Source organism: Rhinoderma darwinii, chromosome 2 (genome assembly GCF_050947455.1).
Source record: "Rhinoderma darwinii isolate aRhiDar2 chromosome 2, aRhiDar2.hap1, whole genome shotgun sequence".
Taxonomy (NCBI): domain Eukaryota; kingdom Metazoa; phylum Chordata; class Amphibia; order Anura; family Rhinodermatidae; genus Rhinoderma; species Rhinoderma darwinii.
In genome coordinates this window covers 252,155,561-252,175,609 of record NC_134688.1, presented here as the reverse complement: position 1 = coordinate 252,175,609, position 20,049 = coordinate 252,155,561, and the positions used below count along the sequence as shown (strand labels likewise).

Below are 20,049 nucleotides of genomic sequence, written 5' to 3'. Positions count from 1 at the left end.
TGTAGTAAATGCCTGCTAGGTTATGCCTCTGGCATGTCCTAGCAGATGCCTGTCTGTTTTACACGGACAGGCATAATACACTGCAATACAGAAGTATTGCAGTGTATTCTAAATGCGATCAGAGGATCGCATAGTGAAGTCCCCTAGTGGGACTAGTAAAAAAAAACTGTTACTATGGACGCTTTCGGCGTTCAGGAACCCTCACTGGTTGCTAGGTCCGGGAGAGCCGCCTCCGGCACGTCACAGGTTGGCGTGTAGGACGCGGATTGGTGGCTTTCCCTGGGGACGACCTTTTGAGGGCGGGCTCTCAGCCTTTTAAACCATGGGTCTTTTCGGCGCGTGTACGGACAGTGCATTAGAGCCGTGCATACGCCTGGAGGCTAATAATCAGCACAGGAACAGTGCTATCCAGTGCTGTAACATTGTAATCATTGAAACACTTTAGAATTTAACTTACAATTTATATCTATGAATCCCTGAGGAAACATCACTTTAGTGTGATGAGGAAACGCGTAGGATCTATATAGATAGTGATTTTTGGCAAGGATACAGCGGAATTTATACTATTAGCAGGGGAAGTGTTATTTAGGTGTGAGATACATCAATCACTCTGAACCAATTTCTCCTGTCGCTAATCGCTTGCTTATGCCTGGTCTGGTATCAGTGGCTGGTTGAGCCACAATTTTTATAAATACTATTAATAAACTTTACATTTTAATCGTTCTTTCAGGCGGTGAACTATATTCTATAATATTAGAACGACATTTATTATCAATTTTTCAGTGAATCTAGTAAAAAAAAAAAGTTTAATAAAAAGTGTTAATTATAAAGCAGTTTGTAAGGGGGAAAAGTGGGTTTTTCAAACAAGTTCCACATATGTGGTATCGCCGCGTCCGTAACGACCCCAACTATAAACTTATTACATTTAACCCGCACGGTGAACGTCGTAAAAAATAAAATAAAAACCATGCAAAAATTGCTGTTTTCTTTGAATCCAGCCTTTAAAAAGTGATAAAGTCACATCTACTCCAAAATGGTACTGATAAAAACTACAAGTCGTCCCGCAAAAAAAAGGCCTTCTACAACTGCATCGGCGAAAAAATAAGAATTTTACAGCTCTTCAAATATGGAGACGCAAAAACAAATAATTTTGAAAAAAAAGTGTTTTCACTGTGTAAAAGTAGTAAAACATACAAAAACTATACAAATTTGGTATCGTTGCAGTCGCAACAACCAACTGAATAAAGTTATTGTGTTGGGGTATGTTCACACGTGCACGTCCGTTACGGCCGAAATTACGGGGCTGTTTTCAGGAGAAAACAGCCCCGTCATTTCAGCCATAACGGCATATGCAGGCGCTTGAACGCCGCGTCCATTACGGACGTAATTGGCGCTGCTTTTCATTGGAGTCAATGAATAACGGCTCCAATTACGCCCCAAGAAGTGACAGGTCACTTTGACGCGGGCGTCTATTTATGTGCCGTCATTTGACAGCGGCGCGTAAATATACGCCTCGTGTGAACAGACAAACGTCAGCCCATTGCTTTCAATGGGCAGATGTTTGTCAACGCATTCAAGCCGTAATTTCGGACGTAATTCGGGGGTTAATACGCCCGATTTACGTCCGTAATTAGTGTGTCTGAACTTACCCTTATTTATACCACATGGTAAACGGCGTAAATTTAGGACGCAAAAAAGTGTGGTGAAATTGCCCCCCCCCCCCCAAAAGTTAATAAGAGTTAATCAATAGATTCTATGTACCCCAAAATGGTGCTATTAAAAATTACAACTTGTCCCGCAAAAAACAAGACCTTCTACTGCTGTGTCGACGCAAAAATAAAAAGTTTGATCCAGACAGCCATTTTTTTTTTCTTCATCCTACAGCTGTCCAGTTTTCTCTCTTCCCTAGTATCGCCTCCAACATACAACCTGTAGTAGTGGTGATGCACTTTGCTTACAGTCACTGTATCAAAAATTTCTAGTCTAGCCTTTTCATGCCCTTCCAGAATGTGGTGCTTCTCCCTTCAACTGTCAGGTCCCAGGCCATAGGGGATCTTTTCAGAGCCTCCCATCCATGGTACAGTCTCTAGAAAGCCTGCCATCCCTTGAATCTTCTCAAGGGAGAATGCATTCTGATCCCATTCATCCGCAGTATCTTCGTTGCATTTCCTTGTCTGATCCAGAAGGGAAATTCCGTCGTTCTCTCTGTCTGCATACTCTAGGGAGTTCTCTAATCTAGGTCCTGAGTCCGACCAAGAGACCAATTAGCGTCAGCAATTCACTACTTAAATCATGCTGTTCAGGAGACCCTAAACGTTAAGGATGACTCCTCCACACCATCTCAGGAAAAAGTATCTGCCACCACAGGCGTCAATCACTATAGGAATGGAAGCACCCTGATTGACGCTTGTCCGTTTCTAAAAAGACTGATATGCTATTTTCATTTCTTGAGGATTTAGTGAGCAAGTGGTAGGTTTCCTTATCTGTGGGATCCCCCTGTATTGCGGCTTTCCAAGACAATCGCCTTACTACTGTCACTGTCCCTTAATGACTCTCTGGACAAGAAACTGGACTTTCTAAATTTGTCTTTATGGCGATAGGTTTTACTTTGTGTGCTGTTTTGCCTCTTCCTGGGTCTGCAAGGCCTCTTCCATCTGGGCCAGACCGTTTCAGTAGGGCATTTCGGAGGTAGCACTACAAGAAGATTCATCTGACTTAGTGTCTCAAATTCCTCACGCTTCAAAGTTTTTATGCGAGGCATCTACCTCAAATCGGCCCGTTTTTCGCTGCTAGAGCAACATTTAATTGTCACACATTTTTTTTCCAGACTATCCACACTCCTAACCAGCCATTTCTCTGAGACGGTCTTTCTTGCCTCTCCATTGGTTGGTCATCTTGATAGATGCCAGCCTCACAGGTGTTTGGTTTACACACCGTTCAGGGCTAGTGGTCCAAAGAGAGCTTTACTACAGATCAATCTTTTGGAACGGAGATGCAGTTTTGTAGCCCTCTCACATTGGACCCCCCTTTTTAGGTCTCATACTGATAATTCGATGGTTGCTAACCTGAACCATCAGTGAGGCACCAGTAGCCCGGTGGCAATGTGGGAGTCTTCTTGGATTATGCATTGGGCGAGGGAAGACCCACCTGGGAGGGGAAAATTGGGCTGCATACTTTTCTCCATCGGGAGAACATGGACCTGGTGTGCTTGTCGCTCCACCTGGAGTTCTTCAGAAGTGGGACACCTCTGACATGGCCCTTTTGTGTCTCATCTGAACCACAAAGTTCAGTCTACACGACCAGGACTCGTGAACACCTAGCCCGTTCGGTAGATTCTCCAGGCTGCCCTTTTTCCACTGCAAATAAACCTCCTTTCCTAAGGTCTGCTATTCCATACAACTTCACCTCTGCTGCATTTAATGTAGCTGTTGTGGCTGTGGTCTTTTTGAGTCGGTCATCCTGACGATTAAAGCACAAAGCGGCAATCGGCGAAGATGTATCCTCGTACATGGAATGCCTGTTTTCGCAGCTGCGAGCAGTGCAGTTTCCGTTCTTTTGGTGTTCTCTACTCCCTCCAATCCGGTGTGAAACAAGGACTTTGCCTTGCTTTCCTAGAGTGTCAAGCCTCTGCTATCTTGATTCTCTTAAAATACACTCTGGCTTTCTGTTCCCAGGTGAAAGCTTGGCGGTTGTGGCTCATTGTGCCCCCTCCTTATCGCAATTGCACGAATGCCTAGAATCTTAACCTGGTACTGAAAGTCCTTTTTAAAGAGGCTCTGTCACCAGATTTTGCAACCCCTATCTGCTATTGCAGCAGATAGGCGCTGCAATGTAGATTACAGTAACGTTTTTATTTTTAAAAAAACGAGCATTTTTGGCCAATACAGAAGATATGTGGGAGAGATCCTCCAGCTCACCTGACACTTGACGTGTGTGTCGTAGACATCGCACGGAATCTCGTGTCGGCGCACGATGGGTAAAGACAGGCAAAGGGTTGAATCCAGCGATGTAGAGGATAAAATGGAAACTTATTCCAAGTTTACTGGTATCGAGGTTTAAAAAGGTCCAATAAGATGGAGTCCTGGTGTGCAGACAGGAGTGTGTCGGTCCAGTCGTGAAGCCATTTTATCCTCTACATCGCTGGATTCAACCCTTTGCCTTTGCCCATTTTTGGCCAAGTTATGACCATTTTTGTATTTATGCAAATGAGGCTTGCAAAAGTACAACTGGGCGTGTTGAAAAGTAAAAGTACAACTGGGCGTGTATTATGTGCGTATATCGGGGCGTTTTTACTTCTTTTACTAGCTGGGCATTCTGACGAGAAGTATCATCCACTTCTCTTCAGAACGCCCAGCTTCTGGCAGTGCAGATCTGTGACGTCACTTCCGCAGGTCCTGCATCGTGTCAGACGAGCGAGGACACATCGGCACCAGAGGCTTCAGTTGATTCTGCAGCAGCATCGGCGTTTGCAGGTAAGTAGCTACATCGACTTACCTGCAAACGCTGATGCTGCTGCAGAATCATCTGTAGCCTCTGGTGCCGATGTGTCCTCTCTCTTCTGACACGATGCAGGACCTGTGAGTGACGTCACAGCGTGGTCTGGCAGAAGCTGGGCGTTCTGAAGAGAAGTGGATGATACTTCTCGTCAGAACACCCAGCTAGTAAAAGTATTAAAAACGCCCCGATGTACGCACATAATACACGCCCACTTGGACTTTTACTTTTCAACACGCCCAGTTGTACTTTTGCAAGACTCATTTGCATAAATACAAAAATGGTCATAACTTGGCCAAAAATGCTCGTTTTTTTAAAAATAAAAACGTTACTGTAATCTACATTGCAGCGCCTATCTGCTGCAATAGCAGATAGGGGTTGCAAAATCTGGTGACAGAGCCTCTTTAAGCTTTCCCTTTTGAGCCACTCCATGATGTCTCGATTAGGTTCCTTTCTTGGAAGGTTGCATTCCTTGTGGCCACCGGTTTTATCCAATGGGTTTGAATTTGCTGCTCTTTTCTGCAAATCTCCTTTAATTGTGATTTTTAACAAGGATACAGTACTGATCCAACCTGTCCTGATGCCTTCTCCCAAAGGTAAGGTAATCTCTGCCTTCCACATCAACGACGTCATCGTCCTTCCCTCCCTCCTATCTTTCTCCCTCTCATCCACGAAAGAATTCCGGCCGCTGTTTCAGCATGGTTAGGACTGTACGCATCTATCTTGCGGCTGAGTCGTTCAGTTGCTCTGATTCGCTTTTGATCATCCTTGAAGTGCCTCGTAAGGGCTTTCCAGCCTCCATAAGTAAGCTTTTCTGCCGGATTTAGTTTACAAGGCTGCTAAACGGGCTATTGCATACGTTCACGAAGTTCTACCAGATTCATAGCTTGACTTCTTCCTTAGCCACTCTGTGTCGCAAGGTACTCTACGCTGCTGTGCACTAAGCAGGTCGCATGGCAGGTCCCTTCTTTTACCCACCCACTGAAATGGACTTCCTATGGAGCCAAGTCCCCCAATGACATTAACAAGAACATTTTATTTTTGTACTCCTTGCAAAATCCTTGTTGGCTTTATTAGTGGACACCGATCCTGCCCGCAGTTATTTTGACCCGGGACACTTGTTCTGATTTTGTTTCGGATACATTGATGCTGCACAGTTATGAAATGTCTTTCTCCTATGGCTTTCTGCACAAAACGGACTAGTCTAGTGTTGGCGGGAAGGTATGTCCTGCATGGGCGGAGAACCCTTTTATTTTTGTATTTCTTTCTTCCTTGCTTGAGCCAGGTAGTAGTGTTGACCACTGTACTAGTGTTTCGATCTTTGTCACACTAGAGCGTGTGCTACATGATAGGACTTTGATCTACAGAGGATTAAAACCAATAAAATATGTAAAACAAAAAAATACAACGTTTCTTTGAAGATTACTTTAAAAGTTCTAGGTAGTAGGGTGCTGACCTTTTTGTACTGATCTTCTTTTCTCAGAGACCTCACAAAGCTAATGCAGAAGAGATGACAAAATACCACAGCGATGATTACATCAAATTTCTTCGCTCTATCAGGCCAGATAACATGTCAGAATACAGCAAACAAATGCAGAGGTGTAAGTGCTGAAGCCCCTTGTAATGAAGTAGAATGATTATTTTGGAAAGGTATTCTGTTGTGCAGTCACACACGTTTCTCTTCGTTTTCCTACAGTTAATGTTGGGGAGGACTGTCCAGTGTTTGATGGACTATTTGAGTTCTGCCAGTTGTCAGCCGGTGGCTCTGTAGGTAAGTGTTAGCTTTAACCCTTTTCACTGCCAAGGGCTTCAAGACTTTTACTCCTGACATATCAAAGTTTGAATTATAAAATTAAAAAAAATCATATTGTACCCGAATAGCAATATATTTTCTGAAAATAGACACAAGGCACGTTGTGAAATTGGCACCTAGAACTTCACTCTTAGGTGCCTGCAGGCAATTTTGTATCAAACTGATGTCTGCAAAAAAAACTACCAGGATCACGATTTCCTTTGTTCCTGTTGTCAGTTGCAGGTTCTCCTGCTTTGCCCTCGTTCCCTACACAAAACCAGCAAGTGAAACTTTTTATCCTGCTTCCTGAATATTGCAGCGAGAACTTTGATCCTGGTCTCATTTGATAGCTCTGATAAACGAAGCTATATCCCTTAAATTCTAGTCCTGTCAATTGATTAACATCATGACGTGTTACATACATCCCTGGCAGTCATGGTTTGGGTACGTTCACACGGTGCGGTAAAATCTCCACTCCATAACGCAAAATTACACACTTTTGGCGAAATTCCATCAAAACCGGGGCGTTGTGCACTAATTTTGCAACCATCGAGGCAATAAACCGATTTGACCACAATGGTAAACGCACAATTAGCGAGGATCTCAGGTGTGTAGTTCACTGTATGCTAATCTGGGCTTTACTCATCCCTCTTGTGAGTTCTTTACCACCTTCTCTATAATAACATCGACATTGGCATACAGAATGCTTGTATTAACAGCGATCATTATGTATTATTGCTCGGAACTAAAAATCAAGCCTGCTGCCCACTGTTGCTTAGTCTATAACCGTTCTCAATGATTTTAAGCTTGAGATGCATATTGGGCTGTAGCAGGCTTTAGAGGCACGTTAAAGAAAAATATGGGTGGGGGGGTTCAAGACGCAATAAAAACACACATAAATTAGTGAATGAGCTTTCCTGTCATCAATATCTATTAGTTCACAAAAGTAACTGCTGCTACCAACAGCGAAGGAAGCCTAGTCGGACCATTGGTCTATAAAATGCTGTCCTTTATTTATTTATCACCAGTCTGGCCAAGGATACCCAAATTTTTTATAGTCCATTGTCGTGGAAGAGGAAGTTTCAGCTTTAACAGTTCAACTTTTTTCTTTTAGAAAATGCCTTTTTATATTTTTCTTATGTTTTTTTTCTTGGCAGCAAGTTCTGTGAAATTAAACAAGCAGCAAACGGACATCGCGGTAAACTGGGCAGGTGGACTACATCATGCTAAGAAATCTGAGGCCTCAGGATTTTGTTACGTCAATGACATTGTCCTTGCCATTCTGGAACTATTAAAGTATGTCTGCAGTGTTATACTTGTGCATTTTTGCTTGATATAGAGCTGTTTAGTTTTTTTTGGTGTTTATTTTCTCTGTTTATAATTACTATTTTTTAATGCTGTATTTTACTTAATCCAGATATCATCAGCGGGTACTGTACATAGATATTGATATTCACCATGGTGATGGTGTGGAGGAAGCTTTTTATACCACTGACCGAGTCATGACTGTCTCTTTTCACAAGTATGGAGAGTATTTTCCAGGCACTGGGGACTTAAGGGTAAGTGTGAGAGGCACCAGTGGGGGGAAAAAACAAAACCAAACACATTAATGTTAACATAGCCATTCAAACCTTTAGTTGCCAGGGGTTTTGGGCCAATTTTACACTTGATATACCTGAATTGTAACATTAAAAAAAAAAAACACACACCCATCCCGTACATTTTTCTGGAAGTGGACTCCTGGCACATAGTGAAAGTACCATGTGGCATGAATGAAAGTGTAACATTTTGTAATAAATGCATAAAAAAAAAAAGCACGTTTGACCCAAGCAGATCTTCTAAGTATAAAGTGTGCTCATATCTTCACAAAATCAACCAAACAGCAGAGACCAAAAGTCTCAGCGATCCAGATGCCTGTTTAGTATTTGAGTCCTAGTCGACAAATAGCCAGATAGACCCAGATTCATGTATCACACCCCTTGTGGAAGTCCATACAGGGGAAGCGATGACTGTAACAGGCTGTGATAGATCTTCCTGCTGGCACTATCCGATTCCCCTCTTCCACCCTCCCTTGCACGGGGAACTAGTAAGACTTTTTCATCCTTCTCCCCCACTTCAATCAAGTAGATCTTTCATCCTAGAATCTTTTGAAAGACTTGTTTCTGGGCTGGCTACAGCAATCTCCCCTTTAAGCATGCACGTGCACGTTGGTCTAGTATGCCTGTTTATTGCTATAGGGGGGAAAGGGGCTAAACGGCTGCCACAAACTTCTGCCTCTACTTATCTAATAGGGGAACAGGGGATTGTGCATGATAGAATCCAGTAGCTGGGGCTGGGCGATTTTATCGAATTAAGTCGCCATTTCAAGTTGGCACGATTCTGGATTTGCCCAGAATCGGGAAATCGTTACTGGCCCAGTCCTCCTAGCAGGAGAGAAAAGAAAAGCTTTATTAACAAGCAGATACGCTGCACAGCGCGTTTAATTTAATGGAAGCCGACAATGAACAGGAGCAGCAGTGAGGGGACTGGGGTTTACTAACTGTAACGGCGAGTCCAGAGATTGTTTTATATGGAGTCCCGTTCTCCTGGGCAGCTTCTTAACCCCTGCTGCATTTCAAGGCTTAAGAATCTATAGCCACCCTATATCTTAAGCCTGGAATGCAGCAGAAACTGGGTAAATGAAGTGGTTTTCTTTATCTTCAGTTATAAGGCTGTAGCAGAGAGCAGTGTCCGTGGAGGGGCCTCAGTGCTGGTGATATACAATGCGGCAGGGTTACTAGTTCTGTGTAGTACTGCTGGTAATAATTCTAAGAGACTTGCCACAGAAGTTGTGTCTAAAGAGCAGTCATAACCTTTTTACACCAGAAAAGTCACAAAAGAGCCCAAAAGTCTCAATTTGCTGTCCAAATTGCGCCACCCACTACACTTTTGTAGACAGGGGCATGACTAATTTATTAAAGTTTACGCCAAGCTAATTGTAACATACGGACACGTTAAAGGGCCTATTGCAACGACCAATTTTGGCTGGTGCAACGATCGCCGATCAACAAGACAGCTAGCTCGTTGATCGTTTGTTTGCTCCAGTCAAGGAGCTATGGATGGGGATGAGCACTCCTTACTCTGATCACTCGTCCCCATACATTATCATGTCGGCATATGTGCTGCCAAGAACGACGATGATAGTTTTTTTAAAACCATACGATCAGCTGATGAACGAGCGTTTTCTCGTTCATCTGCTGATCACAGCCCGGTTCACACAGGGCAATTATCGGCAATGAGCGTTCTATGAATGCATGTCTGGCCAATAATTGCCCTGTGTAAAAGGGCCTTACGCGTGTGTCTGGATCTTTCCACGTGTACGGAAAAAATTGATGTAAATGGAACATTGTGTAATTTACCTGCGTTCTCACTGTTCTGCTACTCATATGCACCACACCATATATACTGTACATTGTTTACTAGCAATGTACCATATATACTCTCTCTTGTTTGGTTTTTTTTCCGTTTTATTTAACAAAAATCTGAAAATCAGGATTCAAATCGAAAATCGTCCGTAGTGTTGAAAAAAAAATCGATTCTATTTTTTTGCAAAATCGCCCAGCCCTACCAGTAGCATTAAATTCTGCCTTTAACGTTTTCTTTGATCTTTTATTGTTTTTAATTTCATTTTATTAGGACATTGGAGCTGGGAAGGGTAAATACTATGCAGTGAATTACCCACTTCGAGATGGTATTGATGATGAGTCATATGAAGCCATTTTCAAACCAGTAAGTTTCTGGTTAATAGTATAGTAGAATTGTATTTGGTTATGTAAAATGATTATGCACAATCCTAAGTCGGTCTCTTTTTACCAGGTAATGTGTAAGGTTATGGAGATGTACCAGCCCAGCGCTGTGGTTCTGCAGTGCGGTGCAGACTCGCTGTCTGGAGACCGACTCGGCTGCTTTAATCTAACGATTAAAGGTGAGTTCCCGAAGAAAAAAGCAATCATTATATGTAATATGTGGTACAAGGGCTAATTGACAAATTGGGCACCATTACGAACGGCGCAACTATCACTAGAACGGCGGAGACTACAGCTAATTCAAAGTGCCCCAGCGTCTGTGCAGCAGCACCTATAAAATGTTGCACTCATTTGCACACTTATGGGGTAGTGAGAGGTTCTCTTTAAAGGGAATGTGTTGCCAGCAAAACATGTTTTGTTTTTTTTAGTTAAACAATTAATGTGTAGGTGATTAAAAATTGTTCTAATTTTTGTTATTTTTTTCACGAGTCAGGAAATATTATAAATTGGATTCTAATTTAGAATATTTCCCATTGTTGGTCACTAGATGGAGCCATTCCCAAAATTGCAGCATTGCATGTGGTAAAGCAACCACATTGCTTTATGCTGCAAAATTGGGTAAAAATCCCTCGCTCTAGTGAGCTCTCAGCATCCCCCCCTCCTTTATCCTGGCTAGTGCCGGGAGAAACGAGGGGTTTGAACGGTCTAACCTCCTACACTGTGTGTCGCCATTTTTTGAGCTAACACACAGTGTAGTAGGTTTACATACAGTAGTAAAACACACTGAAACACGAACATACATAGAAATCACTTACCTGCTCCAGTCGCCGCCGCTGCTCCATGTGCACAAGTCCGGAAGCCGCGACCGGAAGTAGTAATCTTACTGTCCGGCCGCGACTTCCGGTCCACAGGAAAATGGCCATTTAAAATTGAACTGTGTGTGAGCGGCGCATGCGCCGTTCCCACACAGCGGCGTACATGATAGTGGATGGAACGGGCCCCGTTCGCAGTCCCTATGGGACTGAAGCTGCCGTATTCCATGTCTGTATGTGTTGTTAATCGACACATACAGAAATGGAAAAAAAAATGGCAGCCCCCATAGGGAAGAAAAAGTGTAAAAATAAGAAAAAGTAACACACAAATTAATCCAAACGTTTTTAATAAAGCACTAACATCTTTAACATATTAAAAAAAAAATTGTGGTGACACTGTTCCTTTAAAGACAGGTTCTTTTTAAAAACAGATGAAAATGTTTTAAAACTAAATAGAATCCATATTCGCCTTCTTTCCCCAGCGATTCAGCGCTGGCAATACATGTGGAGTTTGTTCACAAGTTAGGCAGCATGTGACCGCTGCAGCCAATCGGAGGCCTCAGCCATTACGTGCCCATATTCCTGGCATCATGACTTTCTGTGTTGAGAGATGATGCCAGGAATCAACCAGCTACCGCAGTGGCCTCTGATTTGGCTGCAGTAGTCACATGCGGGCATCTGCTAAACAAATACCCAGATGACCGCCAAAGTTTCAGCGCTGGATCGCCCGGAGATACAAGAGGTGAGTACTTACATTTTTTTTTTTGTCACGTTTTCAGCTGTCTTTATAACATTTTTACAAGATTGATAACCTTTTAACATTCCCAGCTGTCTGACTTTTTTTTTGTTTTGGGAAGTGCTTTGTTTAACTTGGTGGCGCCAATTGTATGATCATCATTACTGATCCAACTGTGTAAAAAATCTGTTTTTCCTGATTTACAGTGTTTGCTTGGTCAGAACAATTTTTTTTTAGCTTGCTTTTAAACTATTAATGGTTGTGATTGGGGCAAGAAGCTATAAACCAGTATATTTACAACTGTGGAAATTTATTTAATTTCATGATCAAATAACTATTCATTTACACCCCTTTTTTAAAGGGTTAATCCCATCACAGATCGTGATGGCATATCGCTAGATGTTCATTGTAGGTTGTTTTGATGTTGGCCTTATAAATATTTCCAAAGTTTAGGTACTTATAAATTGTTTGCTAAACCTGACTAATGATTGCTTATTTTTAGGACATGCTAAGTGTGTGGAGTTCATGAAGACGTTCAACCTTCCATTGTTGATGCTGGGTGGTGGTGGCTATACGATAAGAAATGTAGCCCGCTGCTGGACATTTGAAACTGCTGTAGCACTAGACACGGAAATCCCCAATGGTTTGTACAGTTTCTGTTTGGAGGATGGGTTGTACTTGACGTGTTTCTCTTGGCCCTCTGATCCCTTACATGGTGCTTTAAAGGGGTATTCCGGTTAGAACAAGTTACTCCCTATCCATAGGATAGGGGGTAACTTGCTGATCGGTGGGTGTTTGACAGCTGGGAACCCCACCGATCACGATCAGGGGTCCCGTACTCCCCGTTTTGAGAGGAGCGGCAGGTCGCTCGTGTGCTGCCGCTCCATTCATTCTCAATGGGAGCGCCGGATATAGCCAAAATACAGTTTTATTGCAACAGCACAATAAAGAGGTGTGTGTTTTTGTTTTATTTTTATTGTGCACTTATTTTTTTAATAAATGTTAAAGGCTATGTACACCTTTTTGAAATAGTTGTGTTTTTTTTGTTTTTTTTTTATAAACCTATATCCGTGCGGTTGGTGCAAATTTCAAAATGCTTTTTTTTATTTAAAAAAATTTTTACTTTTTGAGATACATCTGCTTTGTATTTTGTATAGAGTATACAGAGTGCGCGAAGACCTGATTCCGTCAGGTCCGCGAGACATACAAGTTCAGTGACAGCGGGTCCTGTGTTGATCGAGCTGCTATCGATCACATCTTCAGAACTTAGATGTGATCAATTACAGGTGGATCCTGCGTGTCAGACACGCAGGACCCGCTTTCACTGAACCTGACTGATTCAGGTCTTGGCGCATGATACTGCTGTTCTGTGTACAGAATACAGAGCAACTATATCTCAAAGTAAAAATAATTTTTAATCAAACTTATTTTGAAAGTTGCGCCAATCAGACATTTAATATAAATGTGAATGTGTACATAGCCTTTAACAGTTACTTTTTTTTTTTCTTTTTTTTTATAGTTTTACAAAGTAACTTGACAATGCAATATCCTGATCGCTGATATAATTCTTTGGTATACTCCGGTATATCAAAGCATTACTGTCTGTCAGTGTTAAACTGACAGGCAATCTATTAGGCCATGCCACTGGCACGGCCTAACAGGCATATAGTCGTTGCAGACTTGGGGGCCTTTGTTAGGCAGCTGGCTTTCGCAGGCCGTCGATGGGTGCCAGAGGGAGGCCCCTTCCTCTGCCAAATAATTTAAATGCCACCGTTGCGATTTATCGCAGCATTTAATGGGTTAAATGTACTGGATTGGCGGTTTCTCCAATTCCAGCCATTGCACCTGGAGCTTGGCTGTCAGTCACAGCCAGTCTCCCGTAGTGATCCCCATCGCGTATATGCACGACAGAATGCCGGTAGGGGACCCTTCCCATGACCTGCATGTATATGTAAATACTGGAAGGGGTTAAGTAGTGACACATGCTGATTTCAACGGTCTGTCACTTCGTAATACTCTTTATTTGGGGAAAACTTTTTATATTTGCACGCGTTTGACAATGCAGGGCTTGAGTTCAATGCTATTCATGCTCCCCATGCCATCGAAATGCTGAATGACCTATTTCTCCCTATGCACCGTATCCGGAAGAAATGTGGAAATCAGCGACTGGAGGGCGGGGGAGTGTGCACATCATGAATATTATTAGACTTAAAGAGGCTCTGTCACCAGATTTTGCAACCCCTATCTGCTATTGCAGCAGATAGGCGCTGCAATGTAGATTACAGTAACGTTTTTATTTTTTAAAAGCGAGCGTTTTTGGCCAAGTTATGACCATTTTTGTATTTATGCAAATGAGGCTTGCAAAAGTACAACTGGGCGTGTTGAAAAGTAAAAGTACAACTGGGCGTGTATTATGTGCGTACATCGGGGCGTGTTTACTACTTTTACTAGCTGGGCGTTAGGAATGGGAGTGTATGATGCTGATGAATCAGCATCATCCACTTCTGTTCGTTAACACCCAGCTTCTGGCAGTGCAGACACACAGCGTGTTCTCGCCAGATCACGCTGTGACGTCACTCACTTCCTGCCCCAGGTCCTGCATCGTGTCGGCACCAGAGGCTACAGTTGATTCTGCAGCAGCATCAGCGTTTGCAGGTAAGTAGCTACATCGACTTACCTGCAAACGCCGATGCTGCTGCAGAATCAACTGTAGCCTCTGGTGCCGATGTGTCCTCGCTCGTCCGACACGATGCAGGACCTGGGGCAGGACCTGTGAGTGACGACACAGCGTGATCTGTCGAGAACACGCTGTGTGTCTGCACTGCCAGAAGCTGGGCGTTCTGAAGAGAAGTGGATGATACTTCTCGTCAGAACGCCCATCTAGTAAAAGTAGTAAAAACGCCCCGATGTACGCACATAATACACGCCCAGTTGGACTTTTACTTTAAACACGCCCACTTGGACTTTTGCAAGCCTCATTTGCATAAATACAAAAATGGTCATAACTTGGCCAAAAATGCTCGTTTTTAAAAAATAAAAATGTTACTGTAATCTACATTGCAGCGCCTATCTGCTGCAATAGCAGATAGGGGTTGCAAAATCTGGAGACAGAGCCTCTTTAAAGAGGACCTATCACTGGGTCATATAAGTTTAACTGGTTAACTGACCCAAATAGCGCTGTCTCCCTGATTCCAGCACTGTTTTCCTGACCCTTCACTTCCAGAGATATAGCCTACTTTGTTTTGGCTTCCTATATGCTAGTTTGCTGTAGTTAGCCAAAAGGGTGGAGCTAGATTCCCTGCATCTGATGCTGACCAATCAGCACAAGGCAGCTTGAGGGTAATTCATGCCCTGTTTGCGAACTACAGCAAATTAGCATAGGGGGAGCCAACACAACAGTGGTCCATATCTCTGGAACAGGGGGGGTCTAGGTAAAAAAAAAATCTGCACTGGAATCAGAAGGACCGCGCAATTAAGGTCCGTTAACAAGTTTAAATGATATGACCTAGTGACCAGTCCTCTTCAAGCCCTGTATGACCGAACGCACGCCGCGAGTATAAAAAGTGTACGTACTCCCTTCTAAGGGCAGTTTTGTAACAGTAATTTTGGAATCGGCCTGTAGTGTGAAATAAGTGCAGTGTGTGGGTTTTCACTTATTTTACTTTGTTAGGCGTTCCTGACAAACGTTGCTTTTTGCTTAGTATTTTCCTTTGCCAGTCAATTTATATAAACCTGCTACAAACGTTTAAAGTACCGTGCTAGTTGAAGTACATTTCAGCCTTTCTTATTAATAAATACCCAATTACATTCCTATTTTATTTTCCCACTCTTTAGAGCTGCCTTACAATGATTATTTTGAATACTTTGGCCCCGACTTCAAGCTTCACATCAGTCCTTCCAATATGACAAACCAAAATACAAATGAATACCTGGAGAAGATCAAGTGAGTAACTTTAACGATTACATACTTTGTTTTTATTCTACAGTATTTCATGTAAATGACCTGGTCTCCATGTATTTCTGTTTCAGGCAGCGACTTTTTGAGAACTTGCGTATGCTTCCACATGCACCTGGAGTCCAGATACAGCCCATCCCTGAGGACTCTGTGCAGGATGATAGTGGTGATGAAGACGAAGATGATCCAGACAAACGTATCTCTAGTAAGTATCATAACCGTATAGAACGTTAATCATTCAAACATGTAGCAATGTGGCACTACAATTGTGACTTCCTTGCAGTTCGATCTTCAGACAAGAGGATTGCTTGTGACGAAGAGTTTTCAGATTCAGAAGATGAAGGGGAAGGAGGACGCAGAAATGTCTCAAATTTCAAAAAAGCAAAACGTGCCAAAACAGAGGATGAAAAAGATGAAGATAAGAAAGGTGAAGCACATTAACAATCTGTTGGTTGTAGTGGAAACTTGTCTCTAAATGAACACCATGTCTGTTACATAGCCAACAATATGTGACGTTCACACTGAAGTTAAGATATAAAGTAATGGAAGTGATCTGTTATCAAATTTTGGTATCACTGATCTAATATTACATCCTTATATGCTGACAAATGCCCAAGATTGGATTGACAAATATAGAAAGCTCTGATAAATGTAGTTTTTCACCAAGAAGATCCACATTGTCCAGCTTTCTCTCCTGCTCCAATTGGGTAGAAAAGTCATTTTATGGTCTTTATCATTTGCTACGTACAAAAAAAAAAATTTCCTCCTAAAATGAAGTGGCTGGGTTCAGGTAGTCAAGTCTAGTGGAGGCTCATGTATGTTTTTACTAGCATGATGACCGTTTACATTTTTTTTGTAGATGTTAAAGAGGAGGACAAGCTAAAAGATGATAAGCCAGATACTAAACGGTAAGAATATTTGATCAAATATCAGCAGCAATACTTGACGTACCCTGGTAAATGTCAGCTGAATGTCTGTATATTTACTCTTTGAATTCCTACCCAAACACTTGTGTTTAATGCTGACACCTTCTCCTTCAATATATATCCACAGAGTAAAAGAGGAGACCAAAACAGCCTGATACTGACCGGTGATAAGCAACTTCTGAAGACCAAGAGATCTTTGCGGTCTTAACTTTTATATATGCCTTGTACAGTGACTTAAAAAATAGACCACCGTGGACTAAATTATTACTGAAACTCTGGTTGGGGAAGGAGGGAATTAAACCAGACGGAGCCTTCCTTCTCGATTTAGTTTGTCCTGTGCCCCTTCCTGCGTTGGGTGGTGACTAGGTTTTACCTTCACTTTACTCTCGAAGCCTGATGAACCCCTTAAGTTTTTACCCTGTGTTTTTAAAGTATTCTAGTGCACCGATGCTGCAAGTTAAGTCTGCAGCCGCTGTCCTGCACCACAATGTTGGTTCTCTAATGGTGAGAATGCTTTACTCTTATACATCGGTAGAGCATGTGCACCTCCATGATCAGGATCTGTGGGGAGAGCGAGAGATAACCCAGTCGTCTTCCAGTTGGGGCTTATAATAACTTTATGGGAAAGGGACATTTAGGTCTCCTTTTAATTTTTTTCCCCCAATCTTCAGGGATTCCCTGTTGGGGTAATGCTGCTACACCCTCCCACTTTAAGGTTTTTGAAAAAGATGGGGAAGCCTGGTCAGCAGTTACCTGTTACCTCAGAGGGGTTAATATTTGGGTTTCTACATGTAATCTTACTGTGGGACTTGAGGGTTATACTGATGGCGTTCAGGGGGTTTGTATTTGCGTTTTTGTTTTTTTTGTGACTGGGTTTTGTTTTAATGATGATTTCTTTTTTTTTTATGGTTAAGTTGTGGAGAAACTTTGTAATAAAACATTATACCACAGATGCTCACACTTTCCTCTTTCCAAAGCTGCCTTTAAAGTAGACTATTATATATATAAAATAACCTGTAAAATGTGTTTTTCAAACACCCACTTAGTAGCCGCAGAAATATTTTCTCCAGTTTGTTAGATTGAAGATGCTTAGAATTTTTTGTGGTCCCTCTTGCTGGTATAATTAGACATTCCCCCAGGAAAGTCACATGATGTATATGCTGAATAATGGTCACATTGTATAAGAATTTCTAATACTTCAGATACCAAGTTGAAATGGAAACCTATTTTGCGTGTTTAAGTTTTATGTTCAAAAGGGTTCTACCGGATTCTGAAAGGCTGTCAATTGGTTAAGTGCCTCATATTAAAACTTGACTTCTTGGCTTAGCACTCAGGACTATAGGCTAGAGCTGTTCCTCTAAGCATTCATGTGTATATTATCAGTTTGGCACTGCACATATAACAAACTGCAAGCAACCGCAGTTCGTGGGAACCAAAGTGGCCCATAGACATTAGATTCTTGTCCGTAGATCCACTAACAATCTAAGGCCTAATTTACACGAGCGTGTTCGGTCTGTGATATACGGTCCGTATGTCGGCAGTATTTCCCGGACCGAACACAATGCAGGGAGCCTGACTCCTAGCATCATACTTGTGTATGACGCTAGGAGTCCCTGCCTCGCTGCGGGAAAACTGTCCTGTACTGTAATCATGTTTTCAGTACGGGACAGTAGTTCCGCGGAGAGGCAGGGACACCTAGCGTCATAGATAACTATGATTCTAGGAGCCCGGCTCCCTGCAATGTTGTTCGGTCCAGGAAATGCGGCTGACATACGGACCGTATATCACGGACCGTACACTCTTGTGTGAAGTAGGCCGAAGTCCTGGAAAACACTGAGATCTGACGGCCTTTGGTGAAACGTGGATTGGGCAGGTTGAATATTTCCTGTGGAGTTGTCTTAATTCGCTGCAGATACTCTGTACCAGAGTTCTCCTTCTGCCACTTTTTTAATAAAAAAGACTGCTTATCGACTTTCATTCATCCTAAATCTATAGCCACTTTATTTTACAAAGAACTAAACATGTCCCAAGTTACATGTCAAAATATAAACCGCATTTCTTAAAATGAAAGATCTGTAATGATGGGAGCACTTTATGCCTCACAGCACCTGGTATGCTGGATAAAATCTTTTATAGTTAATATAATTGGGGACACAGCACCATGAAAATATGTGCCCCTTCCACTAGGAGGCTACAGCGATGTAGGAAAGGTAGTGTCTGTAGGAGGCAGACATGACCTGATACTCCAGACTACAGCTATTTTAAAAAAAAATATATATATATTTTTTATATAAGTGACTTGTCAGCCTGGTCACCAGTTTTAGGTAGTTCCAAGGTGACAGAAAACAGCGATTTTGCCATCTAAATTCTTTATTTTTCACGTGAGACGCTCCATACATCACCCCCCACGCTAAGACATGCTATGTCATGGTGTGCGAAGGGGTTAATTCGCAGCGCATGGTGCGGAGTGAAAATTAAAATTTTCCACTCATGCCATTTTAGTGCACTATATTTTATGCCCAGTTTGTGCCACTGAAGACAAATACCTCATAAAATATTAACCGGGTTCTCCCGGGTATGGCGATGCCATATCTGTGGACGTAAACTGGTGTTTAGGCACGCTGCAGGGCTTAGAAGGGAGGGACGCCATTTGGCTTTTGGGGCGCAGATGTAGCTTGGTAGTTGTTCGGTTTGGGGTTTTACTGGTGTTTCAGTTTATAATGTGGGGGCATATGTTATCTGTGCGGGGTACATCAGGGTATAATAAGAGGGTATAATAATGGGGTAAATAAATAATAATCCGCAGATGTGTGGCCGGCGTCGCACTGATAAATGGCGCCCGATCTTATCCGCTTTTGGACACTGCACATTTTGCATCGCCATATTCTGAGAGCCAGAACTGTTTTATTTTTTCACCACCGGAGCTGCGTGAGGGTTTATTCTTTGCGGGACAATCTGTACTTTTCATTGGTACCATTTTGGGGTACCAGAAATTTTTTTGATCACGTTTTATTCAATGTTTTGGCAAGCAAGGGGACCAAAAACCATCAATTCTGACAATGATTTTTATTCTTTTTTTTTTTATGGCATTCACCCTGGGCTATAAATGACTATTATACTTTATTTTGCGGGTCGGTACGATTACGGCGATACCATATGTATATAATTTTTTTATGTTTTGCAGCGTTTGTGCAATAAAATCACTTATTTATAAAATAAATAATCTTTTGTGTCACCCTATTCTGAGAGCGATAACTTTTTTATTTTTCAGTCAAAAAAGCAGTGTAAGGGCTTGTTTTTTGCGGGACGGCATGTAGTTTGTATCGGTACAATTTTGGCGTACATGCGACATTTTGATCACTTTTTATTGTATATTTAGGGAGGGTTGGTAACCAAAAAATTTTGATTTGGGCACGGTTTTTCGTATATTTTTTTCGCAGTGTTCACCGTGCGGGAAAAATAATATTAGTTTTATAGTTGTGGTCGTTACGAACGCGGTGATACCAAATATGTGTACTTATTTTAACGTGTTCATTTTTTTCCTATAAT

At 42.2% G+C, this 20,049-nt stretch overlaps 1 protein-coding gene across 1 annotated transcript in view; it reads left to right on the top strand.

The window, feature by feature from the left end:
- HDAC1 (histone deacetylase 1) overlaps positions 1–17,450 on the top strand; it is a 28,031-nt gene extending 10,581 nt beyond the window's left edge. The window contains exons 3-14 of the mRNA XM_075853133.1: positions 5,978–6,095; positions 6,191–6,265; positions 7,444–7,582; positions 7,704–7,845; positions 9,962–10,054; positions 10,142–10,250; positions 12,122–12,262; positions 15,454–15,562; positions 15,649–15,779; positions 15,858–16,001; positions 16,434–16,482; positions 16,628–17,450. Of these exons, the coding sequence (XP_075709248.1) occupies positions 5,978–6,095; positions 6,191–6,265; positions 7,444–7,582; positions 7,704–7,845; positions 9,962–10,054; positions 10,142–10,250; positions 12,122–12,262; positions 15,454–15,562; positions 15,649–15,779; positions 15,858–16,001; positions 16,434–16,482; positions 16,628–16,655 (1,278 nt within the window). The 3' untranslated portion in view covers positions 16,656–17,450. The remainder of the gene's footprint in view (positions 1–5,977; positions 6,096–6,190; positions 6,266–7,443; positions 7,583–7,703; positions 7,846–9,961; positions 10,055–10,141; positions 10,251–12,121; positions 12,263–15,453; positions 15,563–15,648; positions 15,780–15,857; positions 16,002–16,433; positions 16,483–16,627) is intronic.
- The last annotated feature ends 2,599 nt before the right edge of the window (positions 17,451–20,049 follow it).